This window comes from Asparagus officinalis, chromosome 7 (assembly GCF_001876935.1).
Source record: "Asparagus officinalis chromosome 7, Aspof.V1, whole genome shotgun sequence".
NCBI classification, from domain to species: domain Eukaryota; kingdom Viridiplantae; phylum Streptophyta; class Magnoliopsida; order Asparagales; family Asparagaceae; genus Asparagus; species Asparagus officinalis.
Window position 1 is genome coordinate 137,008,623 of NC_033800.1, and position 27,949 is coordinate 137,036,571.

Genomic DNA, 27,949 nt, shown 5'->3' on the forward strand with positions numbered 1-27,949 from the left:
AAAAAGTTCTACGGGTTGTCCACAATACTCCCAAAACTCTGGGTTTTCTCGTATTATGTGCTAATTGAATTAATGGTCATTGTATTTATCTTATAATTGAACATTTATATCTATGTTTTAGTTACTTAGATGGCTAATCATGTAATTAAATACTAATTAAATTATTAGTTTTTATGTTTTTTTACAAATTAACATAAATATTTTCATTGAAGTGTCATAAAAAAGTCTTGAATATATTAACCCGTGACGTACTGAATAAACCATATTGTTTAAAAATAAATAAAATTATACAACCCAAATTAACGAAAAACACTAGAAGTGACTAACAATCCAATTATATAAGATAAATACAGTAACTAACTAATGATCCAATTAACCCCTTGAAGTAAAATAGCCGATCGGGTTTTCCGCAACACCCCAAAAGCTCAAGGGGGGTTTCTGAAAAATAAATAAACTCTGACACATCAAAGCCCAAATGGTTGAAACTTTGGGGCGAAAGTGCAATTAAGCCTTTGCTAATGGACGATTCCAAGCTTCGCCATCTCTCTCTCGTCCCTCTCCTCGCGAAATCCTCGTCTCCTTTGCTCTCCCCCCTATCGCGCTCTCGTACTCTAAATTCTCCAACTCATATAACCCTGACGACAATCAGATCCAAAAGCCTAAACTTGATAGCTCTGAATGTTTAATCGCCTCAATTCTCCTCAATTTCACAATGGGGGCGAGCAGAAAACTCCAGGGCGAGATCGATAGGGTGCTGAAGAAAGTTCAGGAAGGCGTCGACGTCTTCGATAGTATCTGGAACAAGGTCCGATCTCAAATCGAGGCTTCAACCTTTTGGATTCTTCTAACGGATAGATTCGATTCCGTTGTAGGTTTATGATACTGATAATGTGAATCAGAAGGAGAAATTCGAAGCCGACCTCAAGAAGGAGATTAAGAAGCTTCAGAGATACCGCGATCAGATCAAGACATGGATTCAATCGAGCGAGATAAAGGACAAAAAGGTGGGATTTTGCCTCTGGTTTGACGTTTTATTAGGGTTTTAGTGCTTGTAACTTAAATTTGGAGGCATCTCCCTGCATTCATGAGGTAGAGGGTTACCTGCAATTTATTCTTCCAAAAAGACCAATGCAGCGGTGTTAAATGCTATGAAAATAGTTTGGGGGGTGATAAGTGCTACTAAAGATGTGCAATTTATGATTTTGTTAAAGAGGGAGTGAACTTTATATTTGTAACTGCTGCATTAGGCCATCAGTTTCTTGAAGGAAAGGAGGAGTTAAGTAGAAGTTTGTTCACAGAACAAGAGTGCAAGAAATGAAGTAGTTTTTGAGTAGGTGATATGAAATAGTAGTTAAAGGATGAGTTGTTAGTTGGATTTTAGTTTGATCAATTGGCTTTGGTGGAGATTGGGTTGCAACAACATGAACAACAATCTTTGTCACATTTTTTGAGTCGCAGCTACATGAACCATCAAGGCCATGCCGCCACACCCTCTGTTGAATTAGCAACTATCATTTGGTGCGGTTTGGGACAAATTGTTTTATTGCATTCTGGATCTTACACTCATGTTGATGCCATGGTCTTAATCTTATAGACCATCTTTTTGATTAGTGTTTATAGTGGACATGCTACTCTGAAAACTGAAGGTCAGTATCACGCGCCCTCACCCGTTGTTCTCTTTAACTTGAAATTTATATTGTTTGCTTCATGTGCGCATTTGGAGGTTTTGTTTGAAAACTTTGTGTGGCTGGATTAGGCAGTTCTCATTCTAAAATTTGACACCCCAGTCCCGTTCCTCAGTGCTGATATGCACTAGGTAGCAGGTTCATTTTACATTTCCTATACATTTTGATTCTGGATTTTCTTTTGCAAACCCGTCACCAACATGCACCTATATGCCCAAGCCATACACACTGTTGAACACATTTTTCTTTTTTCGGTTTTTTGGGGTAGGGGGAGCATGGGTTGCCCTAATTCAAAAGATTCCTCTGATCAAGTACCTGTTCTAAGACATTGACCAATATCTCATCTTCTTGCCCTCTTTACAATTCCATAAAATGCTTCCTGATAAAAATTTTAGGCCTTTTGATCTTATTGGTTGAGAAATATCTTCCATTCAAATAAGGCCTACGCCCGTTTGTCAGCTGCTTCAATATATTATCCATAGTTTTCTTGGGATTCCTCTTGCAGATGTAGTCACTAGTTAGCTATTGGGTGAAACAAAAAATAAAAGATAATTGAAATTTCCTAATATATCCTAACAGCCACGTTACTAAGCCTGTCAGGCACAAACTGGAAAGAAGAAACTTAATACCAATAGGCAACAATTGTAATAGGCATGTACTAATTGTTATCTTTTCCACACCAAATGAACACAGTTAACTGTTTAGTCCTATGGTTTTCAATTGGTTCTGACAACCTTATATTTTCTTTTTTGAATTTAACTTTCTTCATAAGGCCTGTGACATGTTAGAGAATCCTACGCATGCTACTGTAGACCACTTAAATACTATGTATAATGTAATAAATGAACCTTAAGAATAATTCATTCAGTACACATAATATCTATCTGGGCTATTTGAGACAAGAAAAGATGGAGTTGATGGAGAAATGCATAATGGTTTATTATATACATTTATACATTATGAGAAATATACGTTTTCAAGTTCACTATTTAATTATATAATTTGATGGAGCAATTAAAATTTTACTATTCTGTTCCTCAAGTATGGTATCTTCACATCCTAAAACGAACTAAAATCTATTGCTTTTTCATGAGGCGTAAAAAATTTGACTCATGATTTACTTTACAACATCTGATTCCATATTTACATGAACCAATATACTTGATATAGTGTATTATATATGTGATTGAGTAACTATTGGTTGATAGTTCGGTCCCCACTATATAAAGATCTTGGTTCTACCCATACACACATAATTCTAATCTCTCTCTCTCTCTCTCAAAATTCTCCCTCTCTCTCTCAAAATTCTCCCTTCGTCTTTCCTCCCCCGCCCCTATATTTGTTTATGTGACTTCTGGCACTCATGTAAAATAAGACACACTAATGCTTAGTATTAGGGGCATATTTTGAGAGGTGTGACACTACATTGTATTAGTCAGTCGTGATGGGTAGTTCCTGAAACTGATTCTGTGTAAGAACTCCGGATCGATCTCCCAAATGTAAATAATGAGATGTAACCAGAGAGCATAAGTGCCAATTGATTGCCAAAAATGCCTTGTGTTGCTAGCAGTTAATATTTTTTCCCCTTATTGGTTCAATATACGTGAGAAGAAAGTAGTAGGAAGGACTTTATGGTGTTGATGGCTGAGGAATCAAAAGATAAAAGATAACATACTCTATGTACATATATGAAAAGTTTAACTGATAGATTGATGAATATTTGCTTTGTTTTATGTCTAGATTGCGGATGGTTTAATAGTGCTTAAGCTGGATAAAAGGATTGGATGAAGATAGATGGATCTGCAAGAGAATTCCAAATTTGATAGATTGGTACATATGCAAGGCACTTTGGTTAAGGCCCTAATTTTCCTCCATGTTGAGCAGTCCTTACTCCTATTTTCCTTTTGATTAAAACCTCTGATCAAATAAAATGGCAGTGTGTCTGATGTAAATGCCTATTTTTGGCTCAAAATTAGTAGGTTTGAAAGTATATTCCTTTTCCTAACTAAAGCGCTACATTTATAGGGTACTGATTTTTGTACCAGCGTTAATGTTCTTCGCCTTCCGTTCCACACTTTCTTGATTGAAGGGATAAATACCCAAACGAGATCTGGTTTTTGAGACTGTTCTCAGCTAATATCTATAGCCAGATCATATTTGTGGAGGACTACTATCAACATAAGCTATTTTTTGGGGACATATATCCAAATTCCTTTAATTTTATTTAGTCATGTTCTTTTATGCATTCTTGATTTTGAGGCAATCGATGAATCGAAGACGTTGACTTTATTTATGAAGATTAATTAAAAATGATGAGTCTTTATTTTAGGGACACAATGTTGAGGAATGAGATACATATGATGGACGAGAAGATAGATGAAATGTGAATCAATTATGAGTAGTAAACTTTTTTATAAGAAAGTTAGTAATTTTTTGATGCTATCTAAATTCCATTTCATGTATAACTGATACAAATTTGAGAATAATGTATCTATTGCTACTTTCTTGAATTATGTAGTCTAGAACTGAAAATTTCATGCTTTCATTTCAGGAGAATGTTTTCTTCTTCTGCCTGGTGGATATCTTTCTCATCCTATTAGTTTTGAACTTCAGTTTATAGCAGCTTGGATATTCTAGCTTGCAAAAACTTCTGATCAGGGAAATTTTTTGAAGTGATATGGAAAAGTTTTTTGTTTTTGTTTTTGAAGCAATACTCAATTGTCAATAGTTTTACCTAAAAAAGCTTGTACTTATATTACTTTGTGCATATCTTGCTTAGCTAAGGTTCGATTTCAGTTTAAAGTTTTGTATATAGCTGGCAGCTGGACAATTATTTTTCACTTTTATATGATCATCTTTAGTGATGGCTGTACTCTAACTGACTCAGAGTGAAAGATGTCTCCTGACTTTCCTCTAAATGTGGGTTTTTTGATTCTTGGTTGACAATCCATTTTATCATATATTTTTGACATAGGTTAGTGCCTCTTATGAGCAGGCTCTCATGGATGCTCGGAAGCTTATTGAGCGTGAAATGGAAAGATTTAAAATATGTGAGAAGGAGACAAAAACTAAAGCTTTCTCCAAAGAAGGGCTTGGCCAACAACCCAAAACTGTAAGCAATATTTATCTCTTTGCCTGTATGTCACTGTGCCATCAGTTTAAAGTCTCTGCAGCTTGTAACGTCACAAGTTCTTTGTGAGTTTGTTGCACCTTCATGTTAATTTACATAAAACCAGCATGCCATCCATTTCAAGTTTTTTGTGGTTTCTGACATAATGAATGTTATGTTTCCTTTTAACAAAAAATCATTAAGATTGAGTTGATACTACAATACCGATCTGATGACTATTTTGTAACAAATGCTGGTTATCACAACATGAATCAGCCTGCTACTTTTCAGTTCGACAGGTAGAAAGGTTTCCAGTGTATGATACATTTTCTGAAATCCTAGTGATTTCCTTGGAGACGTACTTGTGGAAAATTTTGATTGGATACTGTTTCTATTTCTTCTTGATATCCTTTCACCTTCTATGCACGATTCACTTGCTATTTGTAAACCTCGGAGACATTCTTCTTGACAGTTCTGATGAATAATTTTCTATTTTCTCCTTGATACCTTTTGGATATCTTCGGTTATATCACATAGGTTTAATAAGTCGAAAAGTTATAGATTTCAATCTTTGTTCAGTTTATGTTATTTGTTTATATCCGACGCCATCTAGTAAGTTCATCTTATAAATTTAGCGTCGTTGGATACTTGTAGTTTTTGAGATCTATGCTTCATATGTGGTGCATGCCCCACTGCACACTGACATTCCACTGCTGCTGAGGCTTAAATTTTTTTTTTGTTACCAATTATATGTTCAAAGTTTCTTAACGTTTTTATTTTTTTTATCACGAACATCTTAAAGGATCCAAAAGAGAAGGCTAAATCCGAGACAAGAGACTGGTTAAACAATGCGGTATGTAATAAATTTCACTATCTATAACTTGAGGTTTACATCTTTCTTTCCTACTTTTGTTGCAAAACATTTATATCTGATTGCTGATATCCATGTTGCTAGCCTCCTTTTTAATTGTTTTTACTGTTGCATTTGTGTATATCATGTTTTCTATACGACTATTTTGATTAACCATATGTGGTAAATTATAACTCATGCTCATTCTTTGCTACATGAAGAAAGTAGCATGGTAGTCTGTATATGATTTACTGAGGCTATATATACTGGATTTGGTATCACATTTTGGGCTCTCAATAGTATTTCAGCATGGTTTGCAGTTATACACTGTCTGGGATCCTTATGGCATGTCGGAAACAGCATCAACTAGAAAGATGATTTATTTTGAACTATTTTGGTTCTGAATGTAATGCTAATTTTTTTGATAGATACGCTTGATTCTTGTATATACAATATTCACTTTGAATCTGTTATTGATACCAGTTATACTCTTCATACTTTTTGTCAAAGAAACATAGTATGAATTTTGAGAACATAAATTGAATCATGGATTCAAATAATTGAGGCCGAACTTCCTTTTCCAAGAAGAATAAATTGTAGAGGGACATTAATTATAAGTGTCATATCTGTACTCATGCTTAATTGTTTTGTTTTGTGGTTAAGCTATTAGTTACCATTCTCATACTACAGAGATATGGTGACATATACATATACTCTCTGCAGGGCGGATGAACTTCTATATTGTGTGAGTGCGATTACTACATATACTTTCCATATAGTATGGTATGTATCAAAATCTAAATAATTCCATTAATTCTGGGCTTTGTTCTCCAAGTTCTACAAAGAATAATACTTTGATTACATAAAGTAAACCAGTAATGCTTCTCAATTGATTATTAGTATTTATAGAAAGGAAAATTCAATCGATCTCATCTGCCACCTATCAAATTTAAAGCCAGTGCCACAATGTTAAATTAAATACTCAATTCCTCTGAATAATCAAATTTAACTGGGAAAAAAAACTATGGGGGGGGGGGGGAATGATACCTTTTTGATGATTTCACCAAACAAAAAAAGGATAAAAGATCTCTGGTTGCCTCCTCTCTACACATGCTTGTGAGAAAATATGGCATTTATTTTGTTGATGGACAATTAAAATTTCATATGCTTGTCATAAACTATTTTAAGCAAAAACCTTTACAACTATTTTACACAACTATTACTTATTGAGTCATAGGCTGCTAATGTTTATCAAGAAATTTTCTCATTTTCCCTTGGGTACTTGAGCCACATGGAAGGATTTTTAGCACGAAGTTGCTTTGCAAGGCATAATATACAAGGGTAAATAAACATATTTCACAATAAAAATGAAGTTTGACCTCTTCTATATGACCTGGGTACTTCTAATCTGAAGCCGTACCCAACACGTAGCTGTACCCAAACTCATTGGGTAATCGTTGCATATATGCATACATTTATTTGGGCATGTACTCAATTATACAATACACTTTTTAATTTAAAACACTTGTCATACATTTTTTGAACATATGTCCAACATTTCACATCCACTTACCTAAACTCATTGGACATAGGTCAGCTTTCGAGTAATGATTTTGAAGGGCCACTCGGATGTCTAGTTCAAAAACTAGTGATTTTCCAATTTATAATCCATGCAATAAAAGAAACACAAAATTCTTATAGGAATTTTAATTATCATCCTTGTTTTCATATAAATTATTAATTCCAATATATAATATTTGTGTATATGAATATATAGAAAGCCATGTCCCCATACTCTACATTTTTTACAAATTTACCGTGTCCCGTACTCATACGCGTACCAGTACCGGCACCTGTACCCGTACATATGCAACACAGGACCTCTTTAAATTTGGCTATCTGATACTGAAGTTAGATAACTACTTTATCGAAGAACTGGTAGGTTGTAGCAACAATGTTTTATGAGAATACTTCACACTCGAACACGTTTTTGTCGCAGGACCTTGTTTTTATGTTTTATTTTTGTTGTTAGGACACTCACGTTATAATTCTTAATTGATTACCGTAGGCCCTAGAGTACCGTCTGAAGCCTCAAAAACAAATATTGTGCATCATACCATCTCACTGAAGGTTATGATGAACTCTATTGCAACAAAAATTGTCATTTTAACAGGCTTCCAACGACATACCAGCAAGTATTATTGTGTTAGATGATGATGCCTACTTGATGTATAGATTCATTTCCCTTCTAGAGTTCATTTGCTTTTTTCAGTAAATATTATGAGCAAAGATTATACTTCAAATGTTGTGCAATGAATCTGTAGTTGCAAGACAGCCAAATGAAAAGGTGATATGGTCGTCAAGGTCACTTGGCCTATCCCTATGAAAAAATATCATACAACCTAAACTGTTTTACCTAACTTGCTGGAACTCTATTGATTATAAAGCTTTTTCTTGGATAGATGGAATGTTCTGGGCAATCTTTTTGAATGAGACTCGAGTGCCTGCCTTACTATTTTGTTTATGTGGAATTTGAGTTGTCTTAATTTTCTATTCTTATATGGCTTTTTTTGACAGTTGGGGAAATATTTATTAATAAGCTTATTTGACCTTATAGGTTGGAGATTTGGAGAGCCAAATTGATAATTTTGAAGCTGAAGTGGAAGGATTTTCCGTAAAGAAAGGAAAAATGAAAAATCCTCGGCTGGTATGTTGGGGAAGAGTGTTTAAAGCAGTCATATGTCAAAAAGAAATTATTATAACTGTATACAACAACAGAACTATGGTTTAATCATTTTTCATGCAAATACCTAAACCTTTTTTATAGACGCATCTAGAGACATCCATTGGTCGTCACAAAGCTCACATAATGAAGCTGGAGTTGATTTTGAGGCTGTTGGATAATGATGAATTGAGTCCTGATCAGGTTAATGACCTTAAAGAATTTCTTGAAGATTACGTGGAGTGCAACCAGGTGAGCTTCTACTGGACAGTTTTGTACACTAAAATAGTTTTGGAAATTTCTGGTATGGATTCTAACTTCTTCAGGCCACATTTGAAGGACGATTTCGAAAGATTTGGCGATGTTGACGGATTTTACAGCTCTTTACCACTAGAAGTGGAAGCACTTGAAGATCTGGTCACTATTCCTTCTGGACTTACTAAGGTAATTCTAACTTACATTTTGACTTATGTGCTACATTTTTATTATTATGGAGAAATCCTTCTAAAAGAAACCTTGTGAATTGGAATTTTGATTGTTTTATATTGTGTCATATTCGCCTCAAGTAAGCTAACTTATTTTAGAAGTTCCTAAGCTTTATCCATATAAGAGTTGTTCCTTCCATCATATGATGATTATGTCTTTATGCAATTTAGCATTCATCTTTTGCTGAGCTATCATGTTATATATGCTTTGCTCATTGAGACACTACTCTCTAGTATCTGGTTTAGATATTCTCATGATTGTTTTTTGTTCACAGTCGAGATTCTCTTGGCTTGGCTCTTTTTTGGTTGATAAATGAGTTTCTGTACTTCCATTAGAATTTTATTTATATGCTGAAGGCAATTGCTCATATTAGGAAACAAAGTGAACTTTCTTTTAGAAACCTAAGCATTGTTTCAACACTTTTTTTGATGTTGGTTATACATTAAACTCAACTATAGGAGAGAGCTATTTATTGCTTCCTCGTCACTTATGTGAATTTATGTTTAAGATTTATAAATGTAGCTTGTGAGTTTGGAGTTTAAATTTGAGGCATTTATTAGGTTCACCCTTTTACCATATGTATTTTTGAGGCATCTATCTTTTGCACACCAGGCGGCTTTGTCATTAGCCAGTCAGCAAAATACTGATCAAGATCAAAGTGAAGAAACAGCTTCTCAGGACAGTAATTCAGACATCGCTCTGAAAACTCCACCCTCTAAAACTGGTTCTATGGGGTCTTTGGTATCAACAACTTCCCCCAGCCTTGGTCCTGGAATGCCAACAGGACCTAGCCCAGCTACTGCACCTAGTGCTTCTGCTCGACCGATAGTTGGGCCTAGCATGGCTGCAATACTTTCCAGTCCAGTAGATGTTCGAGGTGTCATGGAAAGCCCAATTGCTGCGTCTCAGTCACTTGTAAACTCAAATTCAGTCAAGGAAGATGATGACAGTACCTTCCCTGGCCGCAGACCATCTCCAGCTATACCTGAAATTGCACTTGGGAGAGGCATTAGCAGCGGGGTATCTAATCAAGCAGCTGTCACTGCCTCCAGTTCCATGAGCCCACTCAATGGGATTTCTGGCTATGGAGATCTTGGTTCAGTTCCTGCAGTATCTGACATGAGTAAACGAGAGATGTTGAGTGTTGATGAAATAATGGGAAATGGTGATCTTACTCCATCTTTGGCTTCTCCTTTAAGTAATAGAGCGCAGCAGGTCTCCAAAAGTAATGATGTGACGAGTTCAAATGGTACTAGTAATGTTGGAGCGAGTCCAGCTATTAGTGGAAGACTTTTTTCACCCTCCATTACTACTGGAGTTCAGTGGAGGCCTCAAAATTCAGCTGTATTTGAGAATCCAAACGAGATGGTATGTTGTCCCTTGCTACCTCTAGTTCCGTGTCATTTCCCACATTTCCACCTCACAGAAGTAATTTTATTTAACTTCTTTTTCCACTATCAACTTACTGGAATTTTTGTATTTAATGTGACATTGACCAATATTTGTCCTTTAATTGCCAAGAATATGTACTATCTTACTTAGATGTAAACTCTCAAATATGTTGTTTGTTGATGCTCATCAAAATATCTATCCATGAAACTAAAATTGACTACTAGGAGCAAGGATGGTACATTCATGTCATCTATCAATTCATCTTACATTGTAATTGGATCGACAAGGTCTACGAGGTGTCCATACTTACCTGACATTCTTTCTTCAGGGTCAATTTCATGGAAGACCTGAGATTTCTCCTGATCAGAGGGAAAAGTTTCTGCAGAGATTGCAACAAGTGCAACAACAAGGTCATAATACTCTTATTAATGTTCCTCATCTCTCAGGAGCAAACCCCAAGCAGTTCTCTATGCAGCAACAGGGCTCACTTTTACAACAGGTTCCATCTTCCTGAATGTGGAGCTTTATTGCTTCCTGTTTTTTTGAAATTTATTTACAGTCATCGTCCTTTTGGTGCTATGGACAGTATTATCTTCCGACACAAGTTTTTCCAATCCATAAATTTTCTTATTAATTTTGAATAAAAGGAATTCTTTATGCAAATATCTTAATTTATTACCATTTTATTTTTATCACAATAGAGTAAATGAGGTTTAAACTCGATGGGTTATTGTAGATGACATAAACTCATTGTACTCAAATAGCCACAAATATGCGTGCAAAAATATGTAATAACTAAGAAAACCCACGTACAATAGTGTACCTTGTAGGATACTTAAGTTAACAAGGAGATTAGGGGACTATTCGATATGGTAAGTTTAGATGCTTTGGTTCAGTTGATTGTTTTTGATATTTGATCTTGATCAGAGAGGTGGTGCAACTAGGATATTTTTTTTCTCCATAAAACTGTAGTCTAGTGTTACAATGCAATCATCGTGAGCAATTTATTTGGTGAGATTGTAGGGAAACTAGGAGCACAAGGCTGATTGTTGACTCCAGTTCTTAATAGTTCAATTTGATAGGGAGCGGACGGAGGGCTTCGATCAGATGGCGTGTGAATTTTTAACATGAAGTCTTTGAAAACTATTTGGATCTGTTCGACGGTTTGATGGATTGAGACTGGAACTCATAGGAGAAGGTGAGCACTTGGACGCACAGGAAAAAGTTTGGGGGGGGGGGTTGAAGGTGTCACTGCCCATTAGCAAACAGTAAGCTGAATCACCGTTCATACAGTGAACAGTTTTCCGGATACTGTTTATTGAAGAGCAGCAATGCTCAAGCACCCCCCCCCCCCCCCCCGGGGTTGTTTAAAATAGATCAAGGGATAATATTTAAGGAAGGTCTTGTGGGGCTTTTGGATGGATGGCTAGGATTGAAAGTGAAGGGAGGTTGAGATAAATCATAAATAACTAGCTTCACACCTAGGGGTCTCAGACCTGAGGGCTTCACATCCTAAAGAGACAATCACATGCCAAGAACACCTCACATGCTCAAGAGAGATTTCTTAAACTCAATTTTTTTATTAATCAAGGTCTAATTCCTCGTGGAGGAATACAACTTCATTTATAGAGAAAAAGTAAATCTGTAAATTAAATTAAATTCTAACTAAAAGGAATCAAAATAAAATTCCAAAAAAAAGTAAACTCAACGATCCTAAAAGTTCCTAAAATCAAATCTCAAGAAAACCTTTCCTAAAAAAATAAAGATTACATCATATAGTACCAAAATAAAAGAGATTATAGTAAATCCTAAAAAATTTGGATCAATGGCCCACATTGTCTTGCTTAACAATTACTTTAGTTAGCACATATTATTATGTATATTATGGTTTATCTCATGGTAATATGCACATGGTTTTCATTGATTTTGACGAAAGCTTTCATGATAGATTATCTTAGAGATATTTGGTATATTTAGAACAGAAACAAATGGCTAGCAATTGATTGATTTGATTAAGCATGTGTATTGTGGAGTAGAAACAATCTTGAAGAAAACTGTATGGAAGGCAAAGGAAAACCATCACCAGAGGGTTATTCAAAAGTTGAAAATTAGTCATTATCTCTTTTGTTAGTTGTCGATGAATTATTGGGCATATTTAAACAAAAAAGTAATGGCGTATATTATTTTTGAAGAGTACATGCTATATATGGATACATTTTATCAGGTGACGAGTCTATTTATTTATGGAGATGTATTAGCTATGAAACAATTGATCGGGTGGAGGTGATATCTTCTCTTTTTGTGCTTTTGTTGAAGAATTGGCTTTATTTCAATCTGAACTCTTTAGCAGTTAGGGTATATTTATTAGTCCTCAGTGAAGAGTTCATGTTGAGGTATATGTCAAATAATAACAGTTCAGATTCATGAGAAATGCAATCACCTTTTCCAATTTAATGAAAACAACAGTTATGATATCGTGGGATTCTGAGGTTATTAGTTGTAGATTGGGGTTCTTTTTAATCATTTAACAAAATTATCAGCTACAGAGAGTGTATGATTAACTTTTTTTTAATTATCAGCTGCAGAGATTGTATGATTGACTCTTTTTTCTTCTGTGAATTAATATCCTATTTCTGAATCTAAACATATTTGATTTAGAACTATCAAATTTTAGGATCCTATGTTACCTAGGTACATCTATTAGGAAGTCGTACCGTACTCGTACCCACACCTCTTGGACACTTCTTGGATATATGCATATGTTTATTCGGGTGTATACTCAATTATATAATACATGTTATAATTTAAAACACTTCTCATACACTTCTTGGATGTATATTCTATACTTCACATCTATTTCTTATATATTAATCTTTTGTAAAAGAAAAAAATATTGATCTTAAGTAAATTGTTAATTTTAATGTATATAAATATATAACATGTATATATAAAGCTGTGTCCCCATACCCTACTTTTTCAAAATTGCCATGACCCGTCCCTGTACCTATCCTCGTACCCATGTAAGCTAGGACATTAGATGCCATCCTAGAGATGGGGGTGAATAGGTTTGCCTACTATTTTTTGATAAACATAACATATGCAATGGAAAATAAAGCAATATAATAAAACATTAAACAAAGCAATAAACTCAAAATAATCAGAATCGATCACAACCATAATACAGTAGATTTTATAGTGGTTCGGATGAGCAATCCTACATCCACGCTTCCTTCTCGCGAAGGGGCTTCCTTATTATGATGAAAGTTCTGTTGAATCACAAACTCGGTTCAGTAGGCTTATAATACCGAGACCCTAATTTACCCAAACTAGTTGTTCTAACCTAAACTCTTCACCGTGAATAACCCTAACTCTAGCTACTGACCAATCCTTCAAATCAATTCCGACTTGATTACGTAGTAAACCCTCAATTCACACCGGCTTGAGTACACTGTAAAAACAAGTTTAAAACGATCTAACAATTATCAATTAAGTGCAACACAAGAAGATCTTATAGGCGTTTGATTATACAAACCGTTCTTTAAAGGATATAAGCAAAACTCGATGAAGAACGTTGTTGATCTTGAAGTCCAAGGGAAACACTCCTGGAATGATCGGATGATGTAAAATAACGTCAAGGATGCAAATTGAGAAGTCTAAGAAAAAAACAATCACCAAAATTGAAACCTTAGATCTCTCTCTTCTTCTCTCTTTTTCTCTATGAATTAGGTCAGGAATTCTCTCATAAAATCGTGAGGAAAGAGCCTTTAAATAGCTTCAGCAAAAATGGTTCAGATTCATCTAAATCAAATTAGGAATCTGATTTTATCCCGCCACTCTTAGATGAGCGGGTTGGCTCATCGATGAGCATAGCCCTAGGCTCATCGATGATCAAGGCCTTATAATCAATTTTGCTCTCTCTTGTTCTCTGTTCTTCCTATACTCATCGCTGAGCTTGACCTCCTCACCGATGAGCTCAGCTCCAGGCTCATCGATGAGCTGATTGTCTCATTGATGAGTAACACCCTATTTTGCTGATTTTGACTTGTTTCTTGCTCTTTTCGCGTTCATACTTAATTCTAACTTGTTGTAACCTATGTACAATATCTCAAAGACATATTAGACCAATGTGGAAGTTTACTATTTATCAAACTAAGTCAATTGTACGGACACATACAAACACAGTCCTAACATCGCATACTGCAATATTATCTATAGCCGATGCTTTTCTTGTCATGGCTGGTTGAAACCGATGCTTTTTTTGGCCTTGGAACGTAAATACAATTTATAGAGATTTTAATTTATTAAGCATATAGCTACTGATTATTTTTTATCATGGAAAATAATCACACTTTACCCCAGGACAATTAATTCTTCTGCCTAGACTTGTACTTGAGCTGAAATTGGGGCTAAAACAGATAAACCCACTTAATATTTCCTTCATCAGGAATGCAGGATGGTTGTTTTATGAGTTGATACATATACACAAATGTACATGCTATTCTATATACGTGTTGTCTCCCGCAGTGAGTTTTCCTTGAGGGCCACATTTGTAATTTTTTGAGAAAAATATTAATTTGTGAAGTTGTCACTAAAAATTTCCTTCGGAGCCCATCTATTGAGAAAATGGTTAGTTGTAATTATCATTCATGTTACTTGCTTGATTACAATTAAAATCTACTAGTCTTTTAGTGCATGCAATGCGTGCTTGAGACAATATACAGTTGACTCATCAAGAAAGAGTCCTAATGTGAAATCTGAAAGAAAAAAAGAAAAGAAGTAAGAGCCCCCGGACTTGAGAACTTGGAAACCTAACACAAAATCTGAAAGGAAAATGCCATTGCTTTTGGTTCATGAATGAGTACCTTTCAACTTCAAAGAAATTGAACATGGCACAATAAGCCTGTGAATAAATTTACAAGCAACAGTCTTATTTTTTCCCCTTCTAGATATCTGTTCTTATGCAAACATTTGTAGATGAAAAATCACGTTATGCAGAAACAAGTGATGAACAACTGAATAAAATTTATTTGTTCTATTTGCATGTCAAGTTAGAATTAGAAATCACTGTTGATAAAGACAATCTAAATAGGTGTTTAAAGAAATATTCAGTAAGTTGACAAATTCAAGATGGAGAACTTCCAGTGAGTCAAAATCCTCTTCCTATTCTCGCGACAAGATATTTTGCAGTATTTATGATTATGTGAAGGCATGTAGTTGATGCATAATATACACACACCTTGTCTAATGTGTTGCAGACATGCTTACTAGAATAGTAGAATCCATGACCCTAATCATTTAGGAAAAATTTTCAAAACCAACATGTTTGTCAAAAAAATCCCCAAAAAAGACCCGTTTCAAACTTAATTTCAAAAACCGACCCAGTTGGGTTGAAACTGGATCGGTTTTTGAAAAAAAAAATTCCAAACTTCACGGGAGTTGGAAGTCCCGTGAAGTTTTGTTATATAAAAAACTTCACGGGACTTCAACTCCCGTGAAGTTTGGGAGCTTTTTTTTCAAAAACCGACTCAGTTTCAGCCAATTGGGTCTGTTTTTGAAATTAAGTTTGAAATGGGTCTTTTTTGGGAATAAAATTCAAAACAGGTCGGTTTTGAAAATTTGTCCTAATCATTTATTAGGTATGGGTTAATATATTTTAACATTTTCTGCATGTGCAATGCGCATGAATGTAAGCTGAAAATTAGTGCAGATTTTACAGAGAGCATTTCTTTGCTTCAAGGTGTTCCATACATCTTGGGCCTACGTTCTGTGAGAAGAGTATTTGGTCTGTAAAATTCTGCTTCTTGTAATTAGGCCCCTCTTCCCTAGTTTGTGTAAACAGAATTTTAGTATCTAAAAACTAGTTGAGAAGTATCAATACATATCAAATAAACTTCATTAATCTAAACAGAATTTCTTCATAAATTTGTAAACCTGTTTGTGTATTTGTTATGGATGTGCGCGAGGACAAACACAATTTATATGCAATTGGATTTTTCCCTTGAGTATGCATTAAATATGGCAAAGGCTACTGTTATATTCCAGTGCAAAATGGCAGCCATGTATTTTGTTAAACTTTGTGGCAGTATGATCTTACTGCATACTATGGCATGTACTGATGTTTAAATTTTTTTTCCCTTCTGCTTCTTTTGTGCTAATGACCCTTTGCCAGACATTTTTTATTCAAAATTTAGTTTTTCTGTAACAGTTTAATTCTCAATCTTCATCACTGTCACCTCAATTGGGACTGGGACTTAATATACAATCACCGGGCCTCAGTTCTGTTTCATCTGCACAGCTACAACCCCCCATACATCAACAATCATCTCAGCCTTCACTGATCTCAACTGCACCTAAAGACTCAGGAAAGTCCAGCATTTTCTACATCTTTGTATTCAGTTCTATCTGATTTTCACTTATTTTACATAAAACGTCATAATAATGCAGATGTAGGACACTCCAAAGGAGATGAGCAGCAGCAGCAGAATTTTACCAATCATTTGAATGTGGAATCTAAAACGAATTCCACTCTTAGCAAGATCGTAAGTGATGAAGGTTTGAAGTCGCCATACAAGGTAAAAACATATTCATATCAAACGCTTTCTGTTCTATACTTCCTCCATTCAATATATTTTTTAATTTATTTTCTGCTGGACAAGTTAGGGATAACTTTAAATGTGTCTTTGAATTCATATGAGTAGAATTTTCTGCTCTGAGAGTATGGACATCAGGAAGATGGAAATAATATTCTATTATATTCTATTTGCTCGTATTTTTTCAGGATATGTAGATTTGTTTGAATGGATGGGTATTTCTGCTATGAGTTTGTCAACTATACTCCCAGTAGTTCGTAAATCTGTGTTTATTCTGAGTCATTAAAATTCTGTGTGAGGGTGCGGAAGTGAGTATTGTTTGCGTGTCCATATGTCGCCATCGCATGGCTGTATATGTATCTGTGCAGGAACACATGAATCCTGAAGGTTGAGAACTTGGCAACATATGCAAATGTGCATAAGGGAGTCTTCCATGTGGAGTTTTTGAAGGTGTACTGAGCATATTAGCAATTTAGCATAGTGAGAGTATATGATGGGTTAACTGTGTCTTTGCAAGTGTGCTCTCTGAATTTTTAAGCGGTTAACAGTTAATTTGTAATTCTCTACTATCGTCATAGTACGCTTATATGTTTGATGAAATTATTGTCGACTGTCGAGCTAATTCTGCTTATGCTCATGGAAATTTGCATCATGCTTGATATTCTATAACTGAATTTCTTAACACTTGTTGAATGCACAAGTGTCCATACAATGTGATGCATGCTTAATTCTTAAAGCAATCAGAAAAGTTGTATCAAGTGCCAAGGTCACATTACATATGTAAATATATTCAGGTTCAACTAGGAAACAGCAAGAAGAGACTTGTTTTACACGCAATGCGAATGTAATATTAAATATTAAGAATATTAGCTATGATGACAAAACTTGACCTTTCTTCAGCAGTCACTTATATGAATTATCTTTCTCAATCACGCCACAGGTCCATTACTAGGTATTTAGTTAAACTATTATTTCCTGGAAAAACTCTAGCATATTGTTCAACTTGGATTTTTGTCGACCAGAATGAAAATAACAAATATTGTAAATTTGTAAGTGCCAGAAAGAACTGAGTTATTTGCCTGTATACCCTTCAGTAACTCATCATTTTGCTTATTTACCTTCCAGAAACTGCTTGCTGTACATCCTTCAAGAAATATTAAATTTTTATGTCTGTTGCAGCAAACTAATATTCTAAATTATTATTTAATCCTTTAGGAACTGAATTATCTAGTAGAATTGAGGATGCCGTTCATAATCTTTTTTATTGTTTGGACTCACTCTACCTTAGTTAAGATTGAACTTCTTCAACATTAGATAATGTTCAGTATTTTCCAGTGTGATTAATATTTCATATTTAGCTTAAATAGTCATATTCTCCTTATCCATGATGTAGGTTTCTCCCTCAAAATATAAGACTTCACTTTTACCGTCTATCACAGAGTTATGATTCCTTTAAGGGAATTAAATAGTATTCTGACATATTTGGTTGCTATTAAAACTAGTAGTTATTGAGATTTAACTAATGGATATATCTATATGAGCGCCATTGAGTAAAGTGCAAACTTTAATAGCTATTAGTAATGTTTATTGTTATTAGCGGATGCATATACAATTAGAAAATTTTGTGGGGGCAAAGCTAAGCTTTTGGAGGCTATATATGCCCCCCCCCCCAACCCTATATATATATATATAGTGTGTGTGTGTATCAGCATCAAAATAGATCTCTTATTGATTGAATAGAATAAAGCTGCACATCAATTTCATATATGTGACCCTGTGTGTGTGTGTGTGTGTGTGTGTGTGTGTGTGTGTTTAAATTATGTATTATGTATGTTTGTATGTGTGTGTATGCGTATGTGTATATGTTTGTATGTGTGTGTATGTGTATGTGTATGTGTATGTGTGTATATGTATATGTATATGTATGTCTGTGTGTGTGTAATAAAAATACTGCATGTGTGTGTGTGATAAAAAAACTGGATTTCTTAACTGGAAACATGACTTTTAAAGTGGCACCCTGGATGATTTGAAGGCAAGTCTTAACATTTCTTCATGTGAAATTAATAAACAGCTTTTGCAAGACATGGTTTATAAGGAAATATTACTTCTGATGTGCTAAGAACTTCAGAATGAAGCACTCTTTATAAGGCAGTAAGAGATAATTGTGTTATCAGACTAGCAGTTACTTTAGTATGATTTGTCACTTCCTTTTTCTAAACCTCAGCATATTGTATATGTTTGCATTCTTCTTGTAATTGTTTGCTTTCGTATTTTTTCTAAGCAGTGTGCAACATTTGATTTAGTATCTTTTGGCGCACTAGTTTATGTTAATATGTCTTGAATCCAGAAGGGGGGTTGAAGGTAATGATGTGGTACTTAGTGTTGGCTTGCAGAAATGGAATGTAGGTCTCCCAAATAAATCCTGCGCATGTAAAATTCTTCTCACATCAAATACCTTCCATATCATTTATTTGCCATGGAACTTTTAAAGTTACAGATGTTTAAATCTGAAGAAAATCTTATTAATCATTTTAGAACTTCTATCAATCTGTTTTCTCTAGTGAGAGAGTCAAATTGTTTTGATGGTTGGAATTGATGAGTATGCAACAAATAAAAAAGTTTGCATACATTAGATTAATGTAGACAGTTGCTGTTTCCTGTTGCAGGCTGCATGTTCTTCCACTTTGGCAGAAAGTAACCAATTTTCAAATAACTCTGATCTCTTACCTGGGCAGCCATTGCAACCAACTCAGTCTTCGGCTAGCCATGGTGTTATTGGACGAAGAAGTGTCCCAGACGTAGGTGCCAATAACTTTACCGCCTCAGCTGGGAATACCAGCATTATGCATGATCAGACATACAACATGCAGATGCTGGATGCTGCATTTTACAAACTTCCTCATCCCAGGGACTCAGAACGTGCAAAGAACTATATTCCAGTATGGATTCCTAGTTCTGTATAGCTTGCAACATCTCCCTGTCTCTTACAAGAACCCACACTTTAGTATTTAATTTTTTTACCTTTCCAATTTTCAGAGGCATCCTGTCGTAACTCCTCCAAGCTTTCCTCAAACTCAGGTGGGCATTGTTGAAAATCCTGCCTTCTGGGAAAGAATGAGCATTGAGCAGTTGGGCACTGACACCTTGTTCTTTGCATTTTATTATCAACAGGTATCTTAGTGGTTCTTAATTAAAATTCTGCAGTGTGTCGTGGTCATTTGTTTATATCTTATGTTAAGACATAATGCTGCAGAATACTTACCAGCAATATTTGGCTGCAAGAGAACTAAAAAGGTACTCATGGAGGTATCACAGGAAATATAACACATGGTTTCAACGGCATGCAGAACCAAATGTTACTAATGATGAATACGAAAAAGGAACATATGTCTACTTTGATTTTCATATTGCAGATGAACCACAGAATGGATGGTATGCTACGTTCTTTCTTCTTCATCTTCTTTTTGGCTTATCAGGGTTTCATATCTTTCAGTATGTTTTTTTGAAATGATTATTTTGTCAGGTTGATTTGTTTTGTTTTTTTTAAGCTGAATCATTATTGTATGGTTTTGGCCCTGATTCTAGAATTCCTATTTGTTATGCACCTTTAATTATTTTTTCCTTTATTTGGATTTCACGTCATTCAGTGTCCTTTTTTAATAAATGATTGTGCTAGTAGTCTGCGGTCTTCGTTTTCTACTTAGATCTTATCATATGGTTTAGTTTTATTTCTGTCGTTCTGTTTGCTATCTCAATCTTTTAATTACTAAGTCCATTGTTTATTATAAATATTCGACTTGTCAGAGAACCAAACATTCAGGGGGGTTTTCTTTCTTTCTTTCTTTCTTTCTTTCTTTTTGGGTGCAAGCACTACAACAAAATACAACATTGCCGACGAAACAAAAACGTCGGCAAAAGTTTAAAAAACACCGGGAAAAATCTTTCCTGACGCAAAATGCAGCGTCGCTAACGCGTCGCCAAAAGTGCGTCAAGGAAAGTATTTGGCGACGCAAATACACTGCGTCGTCAAAAGTACACTTTTGACGACGCGTCATGCGTCGGGAAAATTGTATCTTTTAGCGACGCATAATATTTTGCATCGGTAAAAGTGTATTTTTGGCGATGCATGCAGCGTCGGTAAAAGCTATGCGTCGGCAAAAGTATAGCTTTTAGCGACGCAAAATTGTTCGTCGCTAAAAACTATACTTTTGGCGACGCAAGTTAGCGTCGGCAAAAGTGCAGCTTTTAGCGACGCAGAGTAAAGCGTCGCTAAAAGTTATACTTTTGACGACGCAAGATAGCGTCGCTAAAAGCTATACTTTTGCCGACGCAAGATAGCGTCGGCAAAAGTATAATTTTTGGCAACACATAATTATGCATCGGTAAAAAGTATAATTTTGTCGACACTAATTTGCATCGACAAAAATAATATATTTTTTATCAACTACAAGCCTACACTGAACGTGAACATCCACAAAAAATTTACTCCCATTCACATCAACAAAGAATATCAACTACAAGCCTACACTGAACGTGAACATCCACAAAAAATTTACTCCCATTCACATCAACAAAGAAACCAAACATCAAATTATACTCCAAACAAGTTGCATATTATGATAAACAAAGAATTTGCTCCCATTGCAAAATAATTTCATTCATTTCCATTTCCAAGTCAACACTCAAAGGCCGTTTAAATATTCCAGTTTACCATATTCAGTGTTTTCCATTTCAGAGAATGACACATTATAAGATTTACAGGAAACTAAACTAAGTTGAAAAAAAAAACTTGAAGTGAAAGAACGGCACGATCAGTGAACCTCTTCACAAATGAAAGTATATTCTCTGGTAGAGTTTTTGCGACTCCGTCTAACTCCTGCATTTGTTGCTTCGCAGTCGGCCACAGTACATATCCATAAGCTCTTTCATGTGTGGTAGCCTTTCCATCAGTTCTTTGATTATTTCCTATTAGAAAATGCAACGTCAGATTATCAGCTACATATATATATAGCTCAAACAAATACTATTCGTACAATTTTCAGAATTCATCGCATTTTCCCTCCAACTATTTTGTTAACATTGTGGGAATTAATGCAAGAAGTAATTTATTACCACGATGAACAGATATAGTTTGACTGTTTATTTCTTTTTGTTGTTTAGTCAGGTTGGCTCAAGCATGAGAAACAATTATAAACAGTGGAAAATGGAAATTAGCGTATATCATATATCTAGAACAGAATCATGAAATTCATGGGTACTTTCTGAATGTGACATAAAAGACATTATAATATACAAGAGATGCTAATATTTCATAACTGAATACTTTCTGAATGTGACACAAATGACATTATAATACAAGAGGAATATAGATAAACATACATGTACTGCCAAGGTTATTGAGAATGCTATTCATGACAGCAAATGAATAGCATTGCAGAGTTGTCAATCCCTTGTTGCTATGGGGGAGTGCATACTCCGGAGGTAGAGCCAGACTGCATATGTAGAGAAAGGGGATATAACTATATATGACATTTGCACTTTCATCACTATAAGTCTATAAACATCAAATTATTGTTTATAATTATTCTATTTGGACCATATCCAAGGCACCTGAAGACTTATATATCAGAGGAACCGATATACTCAAAATTTGGGTACATGTGCATTTTGTGTGTGTCAAATACTCGTGATATAAGATCTCATGATTAATTAACGAGGTGTTATAATAAGAACTCATGACACATCAAGCGCATAAGAGTTATCAACGTTGATCATACCGTGCAAACATGAACATCATCACATCCACACAGCAATCTTCCATTAAGCATGTATGTTGCTTGAAATGCTCATCCTCCCTCGCTCCTCTGCACATGGAGAAAAGTTGATCTTAAAATTGCTACATATCCTATAAATTAAGTGAACATCCATAGAAATTACAAAATCCAATGCAACTATGAATTTAATTTAATTGATCTATTAATTTAACTTTTTGTTTTTGCCCAATGGCATCATAGGAAAAAAAAGTACACACCTTGTAGAAGTCAACGGCCACAAAATTAGTCCAACCGTTGCTGGCAGCACCAAAACAAGTATGAAGCATGTTTATGAGCTCTACTGAGTTATGCTTGCATGTCATGGGTTTTATGGGCACTGAATTGAAATAGTTCACCAAAATTTTTAGCGGAATGCTACTAAAAAGATAAATGTAGTAATTTTTTTTTTAATTTACACATGCTCCTAAGGGGACAAAGTTTCCTTGAAGACTGATCGAGAAAACATTGGGTTTGTATATGTCTTAGCTTAAAGATTACAGAAAAAACAACTATAGAAATACCTGAGACATTTCTTTGCTAAATTAGTAACTAAATATATCGGTGTGTTCTTCTAATAATCCTGATGTGCTCTGAGATCTACGGTCGTACTTCTTCTTGAGTAAAAATCTATCATAATCAATTGGATCTAACGGTCGTCCTTCAACTATTTTACATGCCTGTAATTGATACTTAGAGAACTATAAAACCTCCGAAATTGTTATGTTAAATAAAGATCAATTTTATTAACCTCGCCTTCATTGGCAGATAATTTGCCTTCTTTTGATTTCCTACTTGAAGGCAGGGCAGGTGAGAATATTGAATTGTAAAGCCATACATTTCTTTGAAATATTCAACCACAGATTTCCTTCAACTATTTTACATTTCTTTGAAGTATTCAACCACAGATTTCATGTTGTTTTGTTCGTCAACTGGGAAACTGTCCAGATAAAATTTTAAGAACCATAAGCAATCAGGACATATCCATATTCTTGAATATACATTAACAAAATCAACAATTTAAGTTTCTTACATCAGCTCTCTTGTAGGAAGAGATGTCTGTCCTGAAACTCGATATTTCCTTCGTACGCTTCCTCTATGAGTGACTTCAACTTTTACGCCTCTAAGAGCCTTCTTGATCTGCTCACAGCAATAGTCACTCAGTTAGGTTACTAGGCTGCATGTTATGCTAAGCAAATAGCTTCAACCAACATATGTTGAGGTCATGGGCTCATGCTTACCCGTCAGAAGTCATGTAAATATGATATTCTTTTGTCATGAATGCAACTTGTTCACTATTAAGCCCTGTGAAAGTGAACATCCCGATCTGCTTGATTATGTGACTCCAGTCACCTGGCGTTGTTGCATACAGCCAGACATATGTAATATCATTAGATCCATGAACATGACCAAATAGTAAACAATATTTAACATTTTTACATCTCCTTGGAGATACTAGACTGAGCTATTGGGCAATCATCTAGTGTATCCTCAACATCAATGTAAGGGTCACATAAAATCAATGTCTCAACAGTTTTACAAACTCAAAATAAAACATTATCTGACAAAGATGATATATTTCCTTATTTTCTCAGTACTTTCAATTTCACGCACCTTTAATTTAATTAATTAAAGTCAAAACTAAATACCAACTAGTGTATCTCTCTTTCAGTAAACAAAGCCGATGGCAATACAGCGAAGAACATTGTTACCATGAATGCGTGCATTCAGATCAACATCATCCATGAAGAATATTTTGGAAGACATGGTGGTTGAGTATTTGATCCCATTTTTCTTAAGTAAGAATGGAAAGAAAAGTCACACTTAACAGAGGAGTAAGATTAACTGGTGTAAATTGTTTACCTCTTGTTTGTAAAGCATCAAAAAGCTGTTGGCGCATGCTAATTATCCGATCAGCCATGACCTTCAACTCCGTGGTCCATTCATTGTACATTTCACTAAACCAACGATACAGTTAAGAACAAAAGTCAGTTGCTCAATCATAAAAGATTTTGCTCCCTCCAGATACATCCAACAACATCAGTAAAGAAGCGAGTAGTCGTAGATTAAACAACTGTTGCTCCTCCATACAAAACTGATTTCTTAATGTGTTTGTATCAGTAATAAACTAAAAGATAAATCAAACGAAATAAGAAAGAGAATAGCAATCTTTAGTTTTTTTAAGTTTACTAAGCAATGGAACTTGCATCTTATAGAGTTCGGTAAGAAAAAAGAAAAGCAAATCCTGAAAGTCAAATATAAAAACTAATTTTTGGACGTTACATGAATAAAACCATGGCAGATTCCCGATTTCTTCTCATATAAAAAATATATCATACAAATTTCTCATTTTCCCCCCAATATTAGATGATAATAAGAACGACATACTCTATAGATCTATAGATTCAATCAAAGTAGCAACCGCAGTCTCAATAATCAACACAATTCATGTATATCTACAAGTAATCTGATAGGAAAAATCATAAAAATCAACACATCTAGATCTAAAAAGAGAAAGATCGAGATTAGGGTTTCGATACTCTAGAGATCTGGAAGGCGAACGTCTCAGTCTCGGCCGCCATTGCTCTCAAGGACAGCGAAGGAGAGAGCTAGGGTTTCAAGAGGAGAGTGACGACTTTCAGAGAGGTCTAGGGTTAAGATGGAGGAGGAGGAGGCGGCGAGATCCGACGGAAGCGGCGGTGAACTTCGACGGAGGCCGCGGGTAAATAAAATTGCGTCGTTAAAAATATAACTTTTAGCGACGCTAATTATAAACGTCGGGAAAAGATCATTTTTAGCGACGTTAGCCTAATACGTCGCGATAAATGCATACTATTAGCGACGTTAATTCTAAAACGTCGCTAAAACCTATACTTTTGCTGACGAAAATGAAAAAACGTCGGGAAATCCATAACTTTTACCGACGCTAAGTTAAAACGTCGCTTATAATATACATTTTTAGCGACGCTAATTATAAACGTCGGGAAAAATATATTTTTTGCCGACGCTAACTAAAAGCATCGAGAAAAACACAATTTTTGGTGACGTATTTAACCATGCGTTGGGAATAAGCGTCGGGAAAAGTGCAATTTGTTGTAGTGAAGAAACCTTGCCTTAGTACCAGCCAAGTAAACCCCAGGGTCTGGGGCCCCTTTAGCGGTCCAGACCCAAGTAAATAGCACATGTTGTAATGCCTAATAATTAGATTGGGGATAGGCACAGATCGACCCTTGGCCTTTTGAGTCCCCAAGGCTAGTTTTTTTTTGGGATTGTTTAGGGGGTGGGGGTGTTGCCTGGGGGATTAACATTATGGAAGGAAAATGTACACATAATGGCATATCAGTGATTCTCTCAGATTGAATGCATCTGGAGAAACTAATATCCTCATGAAAGATATGTTTCATAACAGCTCAAGATTATTTATTAGTTGATCTCATATTGTTGATGTATAACTTGGATTGGTGTTTCTTGTTTGAGCAAACTCAGTATATTGGTTATTTTTCGTTTTATAACAGTATTTTAGCTCCTCGATTTAGTTATCTAGAAAATCTGGAAGCATAGAGTATTGGGTTTGCTGACTTGTGTTGCTGATTCAGGTGCCAAAGGATAAAAAATGAATTCACGTTCGAATACAATTATCTTGAGGATGAGCTTGTGGAATAGATATGAAGCACATGATATTTGTGCATCAATGACTGGTATGTTGCTTTCCATGTTATCTTTTAATTATGTCAAAGATTGCTTCGAGATCTAAACTCCAGTTTTCAGAGTTTGATGGCTTTCCTTCAAGACCTCTTTTGGCTACATGTTTAAGTAGAAAATGATTATAGAAGGATTAATAAGCGGGCACAAGTTATTTCATGTCTGACCCTGGAACATGTTGGACTTGTACATGCTCATTACCTGAGCAGTAAATATTGTGGAAGATTAAAAAAAATCGTAGAGAAGAGGTATTGGACTGGAGTAGGGAAGTAGAGCATACTGATACAAAAGAACTTAATACGTATTTATTCTGATGTCCTATAGTTGGTCTGTGGAAAAAATTGGTGGGAAATGGACGAACATCAGAAACCTTTAGCAGAAGATCTTGTTGCGGACATTGTTATTTTTTGGTAATTTAATATGCTATTTAGAACCCTCTCGTTTTACCTAAAAGAATGTTCACAGGCAAAAAGCATATCAAATGAATGCAACACTTTTAACTATTACACAGTTACAGTCTTTTACATCGAGGTATAGTTTTCTACTCAGCTTGTGGCTGAGTCTGATAGTGTAGTATAGGCGTGAATGTGATGCATTCCTCATGGTAAAAAGTTTGACAATTGTTACTGAACCTCATGTCATGTTATTCCTTGCATGTTTCCGCAATATTGGTGGAAATATTATCTCCATTCTTGTGATAGATATTCTAAACTATTCTCCTCAGTAGATTTGCTCATTTATTGAGCTTAATTCCATGAGATGCGACCCTATTATGTAGACTTGTAAAAATTTTGAGCAAAAATATTAGGAGCTGTTTTGGGGGTGGACTTTGATCCTGGAGTTCTGATAAAATCAGAGCTCTTCAAGATCCCCAAATTTTCCAATTTTTTTGTTTTTCATTTGGTTTATGGAAAGCTTAACATTTAGTCCACTTTTCTCTTTTTCTCCAAAATGTCCCTAGAGAAGAGATGAATTCTGATGCAGGGATTCCAAAATCCACTTTAGTTAGCAAGCTTTCCATCAAAACAAACAAATAAAATTTTAGATGATTATTTTGATGCTGACATAATTTTGGTGTGGGGCCTGTTCCCAAGAACTCTATGAAACAAGCAGAGGCCCTTAGGCCGTACTCAGTTGGATGCTGACAATCGGATGTAATTAACTGGTGCCCATCTCTTTAATCTGACCATATTTTAACTGTGATGTAAATCTCTGCAGGTCGATAACAGGTCAGGATGAGTCAAATCGGCATACCTGGCAAACCAGCTTTTGGAAGCTGTAAATCATCCCCTTTCCAAATTCTGGCGACACTTCACCAATTGTAAATTTATATAACCGCTAAGTTATCATCCATTTTCCATGTTTAACTGATGTCGGCCAGTGAAATAAGCAGAATAATTGATAACTAATTTTCTTGACCATATTGAATAATCTTATTGGACTGTTCCATTGAATTATTCGGATGTTAAATTTTTAGAAATCCGACTAACTTAATGATGTAGGTGAACGCTTCTGGATATAATGTTTATGTATGATATTTAAACATTTCACTTTAACCTGTTTATCAAATAATAGGCATTGTCTTGGTATTTGCCTTTATTGT

At 35.1% G+C, this 27,949-nt stretch overlaps 2 protein-coding genes across 9 annotated transcripts; one reads left to right on the forward strand and one right to left on the reverse strand.

The window, feature by feature from the left end:
- On the forward strand, positions 386–27,915 carry LOC109850384 (CCR4-NOT transcription complex subunit 3-like). 4 transcript variants are annotated; one of them, XM_020420404.1, is made up of 16 exons: positions 386–805; positions 873–1,004; positions 4,660–4,797; positions 5,597–5,647; positions 8,262–8,351; positions 8,472–8,618; positions 8,706–8,810; positions 9,465–10,220; positions 10,573–10,743; positions 16,450–16,606; positions 16,689–16,816; positions 19,501–19,773; positions 19,871–20,005; positions 20,088–20,266; positions 26,241–26,342; positions 27,565–27,915. In XM_020420404.1, exons 1-15 carry the CDS (start codon positions 713–715, stop codon positions 26,305–26,307), a joined length of 2,622 nt encoding a protein of 873 aa, XP_020275993.1. In that variant the 5' UTR covers positions 386–712; the 3' UTR covers positions 26,308–26,342; positions 27,565–27,915. The 4 variants fall into 4 exon arrangements, with proteins under 4 accessions (XP_020275993.1, XP_020275994.1, XP_020275997.1 ...); XM_020420405.1 differs by having other exon boundaries at positions 388–805; positions 4,681–4,797; XM_020420408.1 differs by lacking the exons at positions 386–805; positions 873–1,004 and adding an exon at positions 1,011–1,646 and having other exon boundaries at positions 4,681–4,797.
- Positions 21,431–25,312, reverse strand: LOC109850385. 5 transcript variants are annotated; one of them, XM_020420409.1, is made up of 5 exons: positions 24,508–25,312; positions 22,866–22,905; positions 22,612–22,698; positions 22,214–22,326; positions 21,431–21,799 (listed from the first exon to the last, which is right to left on the reverse strand). In XM_020420409.1, coding segments are annotated over exons 1-5 (333 nt in total). In that variant the 5' UTR covers positions 24,599–25,312; the 3' UTR covers positions 21,431–21,797. The 5 variants fall into 5 exon arrangements, 2 of the variants coding, with proteins under 2 accessions (XP_020275998.1, XP_020275999.1); XM_020420410.1 differs by lacking the exon at positions 22,214–22,326; XR_002249410.1 differs by lacking the exons at positions 22,214–22,326; positions 22,866–22,905; positions 24,508–25,312 and adding exons at positions 23,678–23,784; positions 23,886–23,999 and having other exon boundaries at positions 21,446–21,799.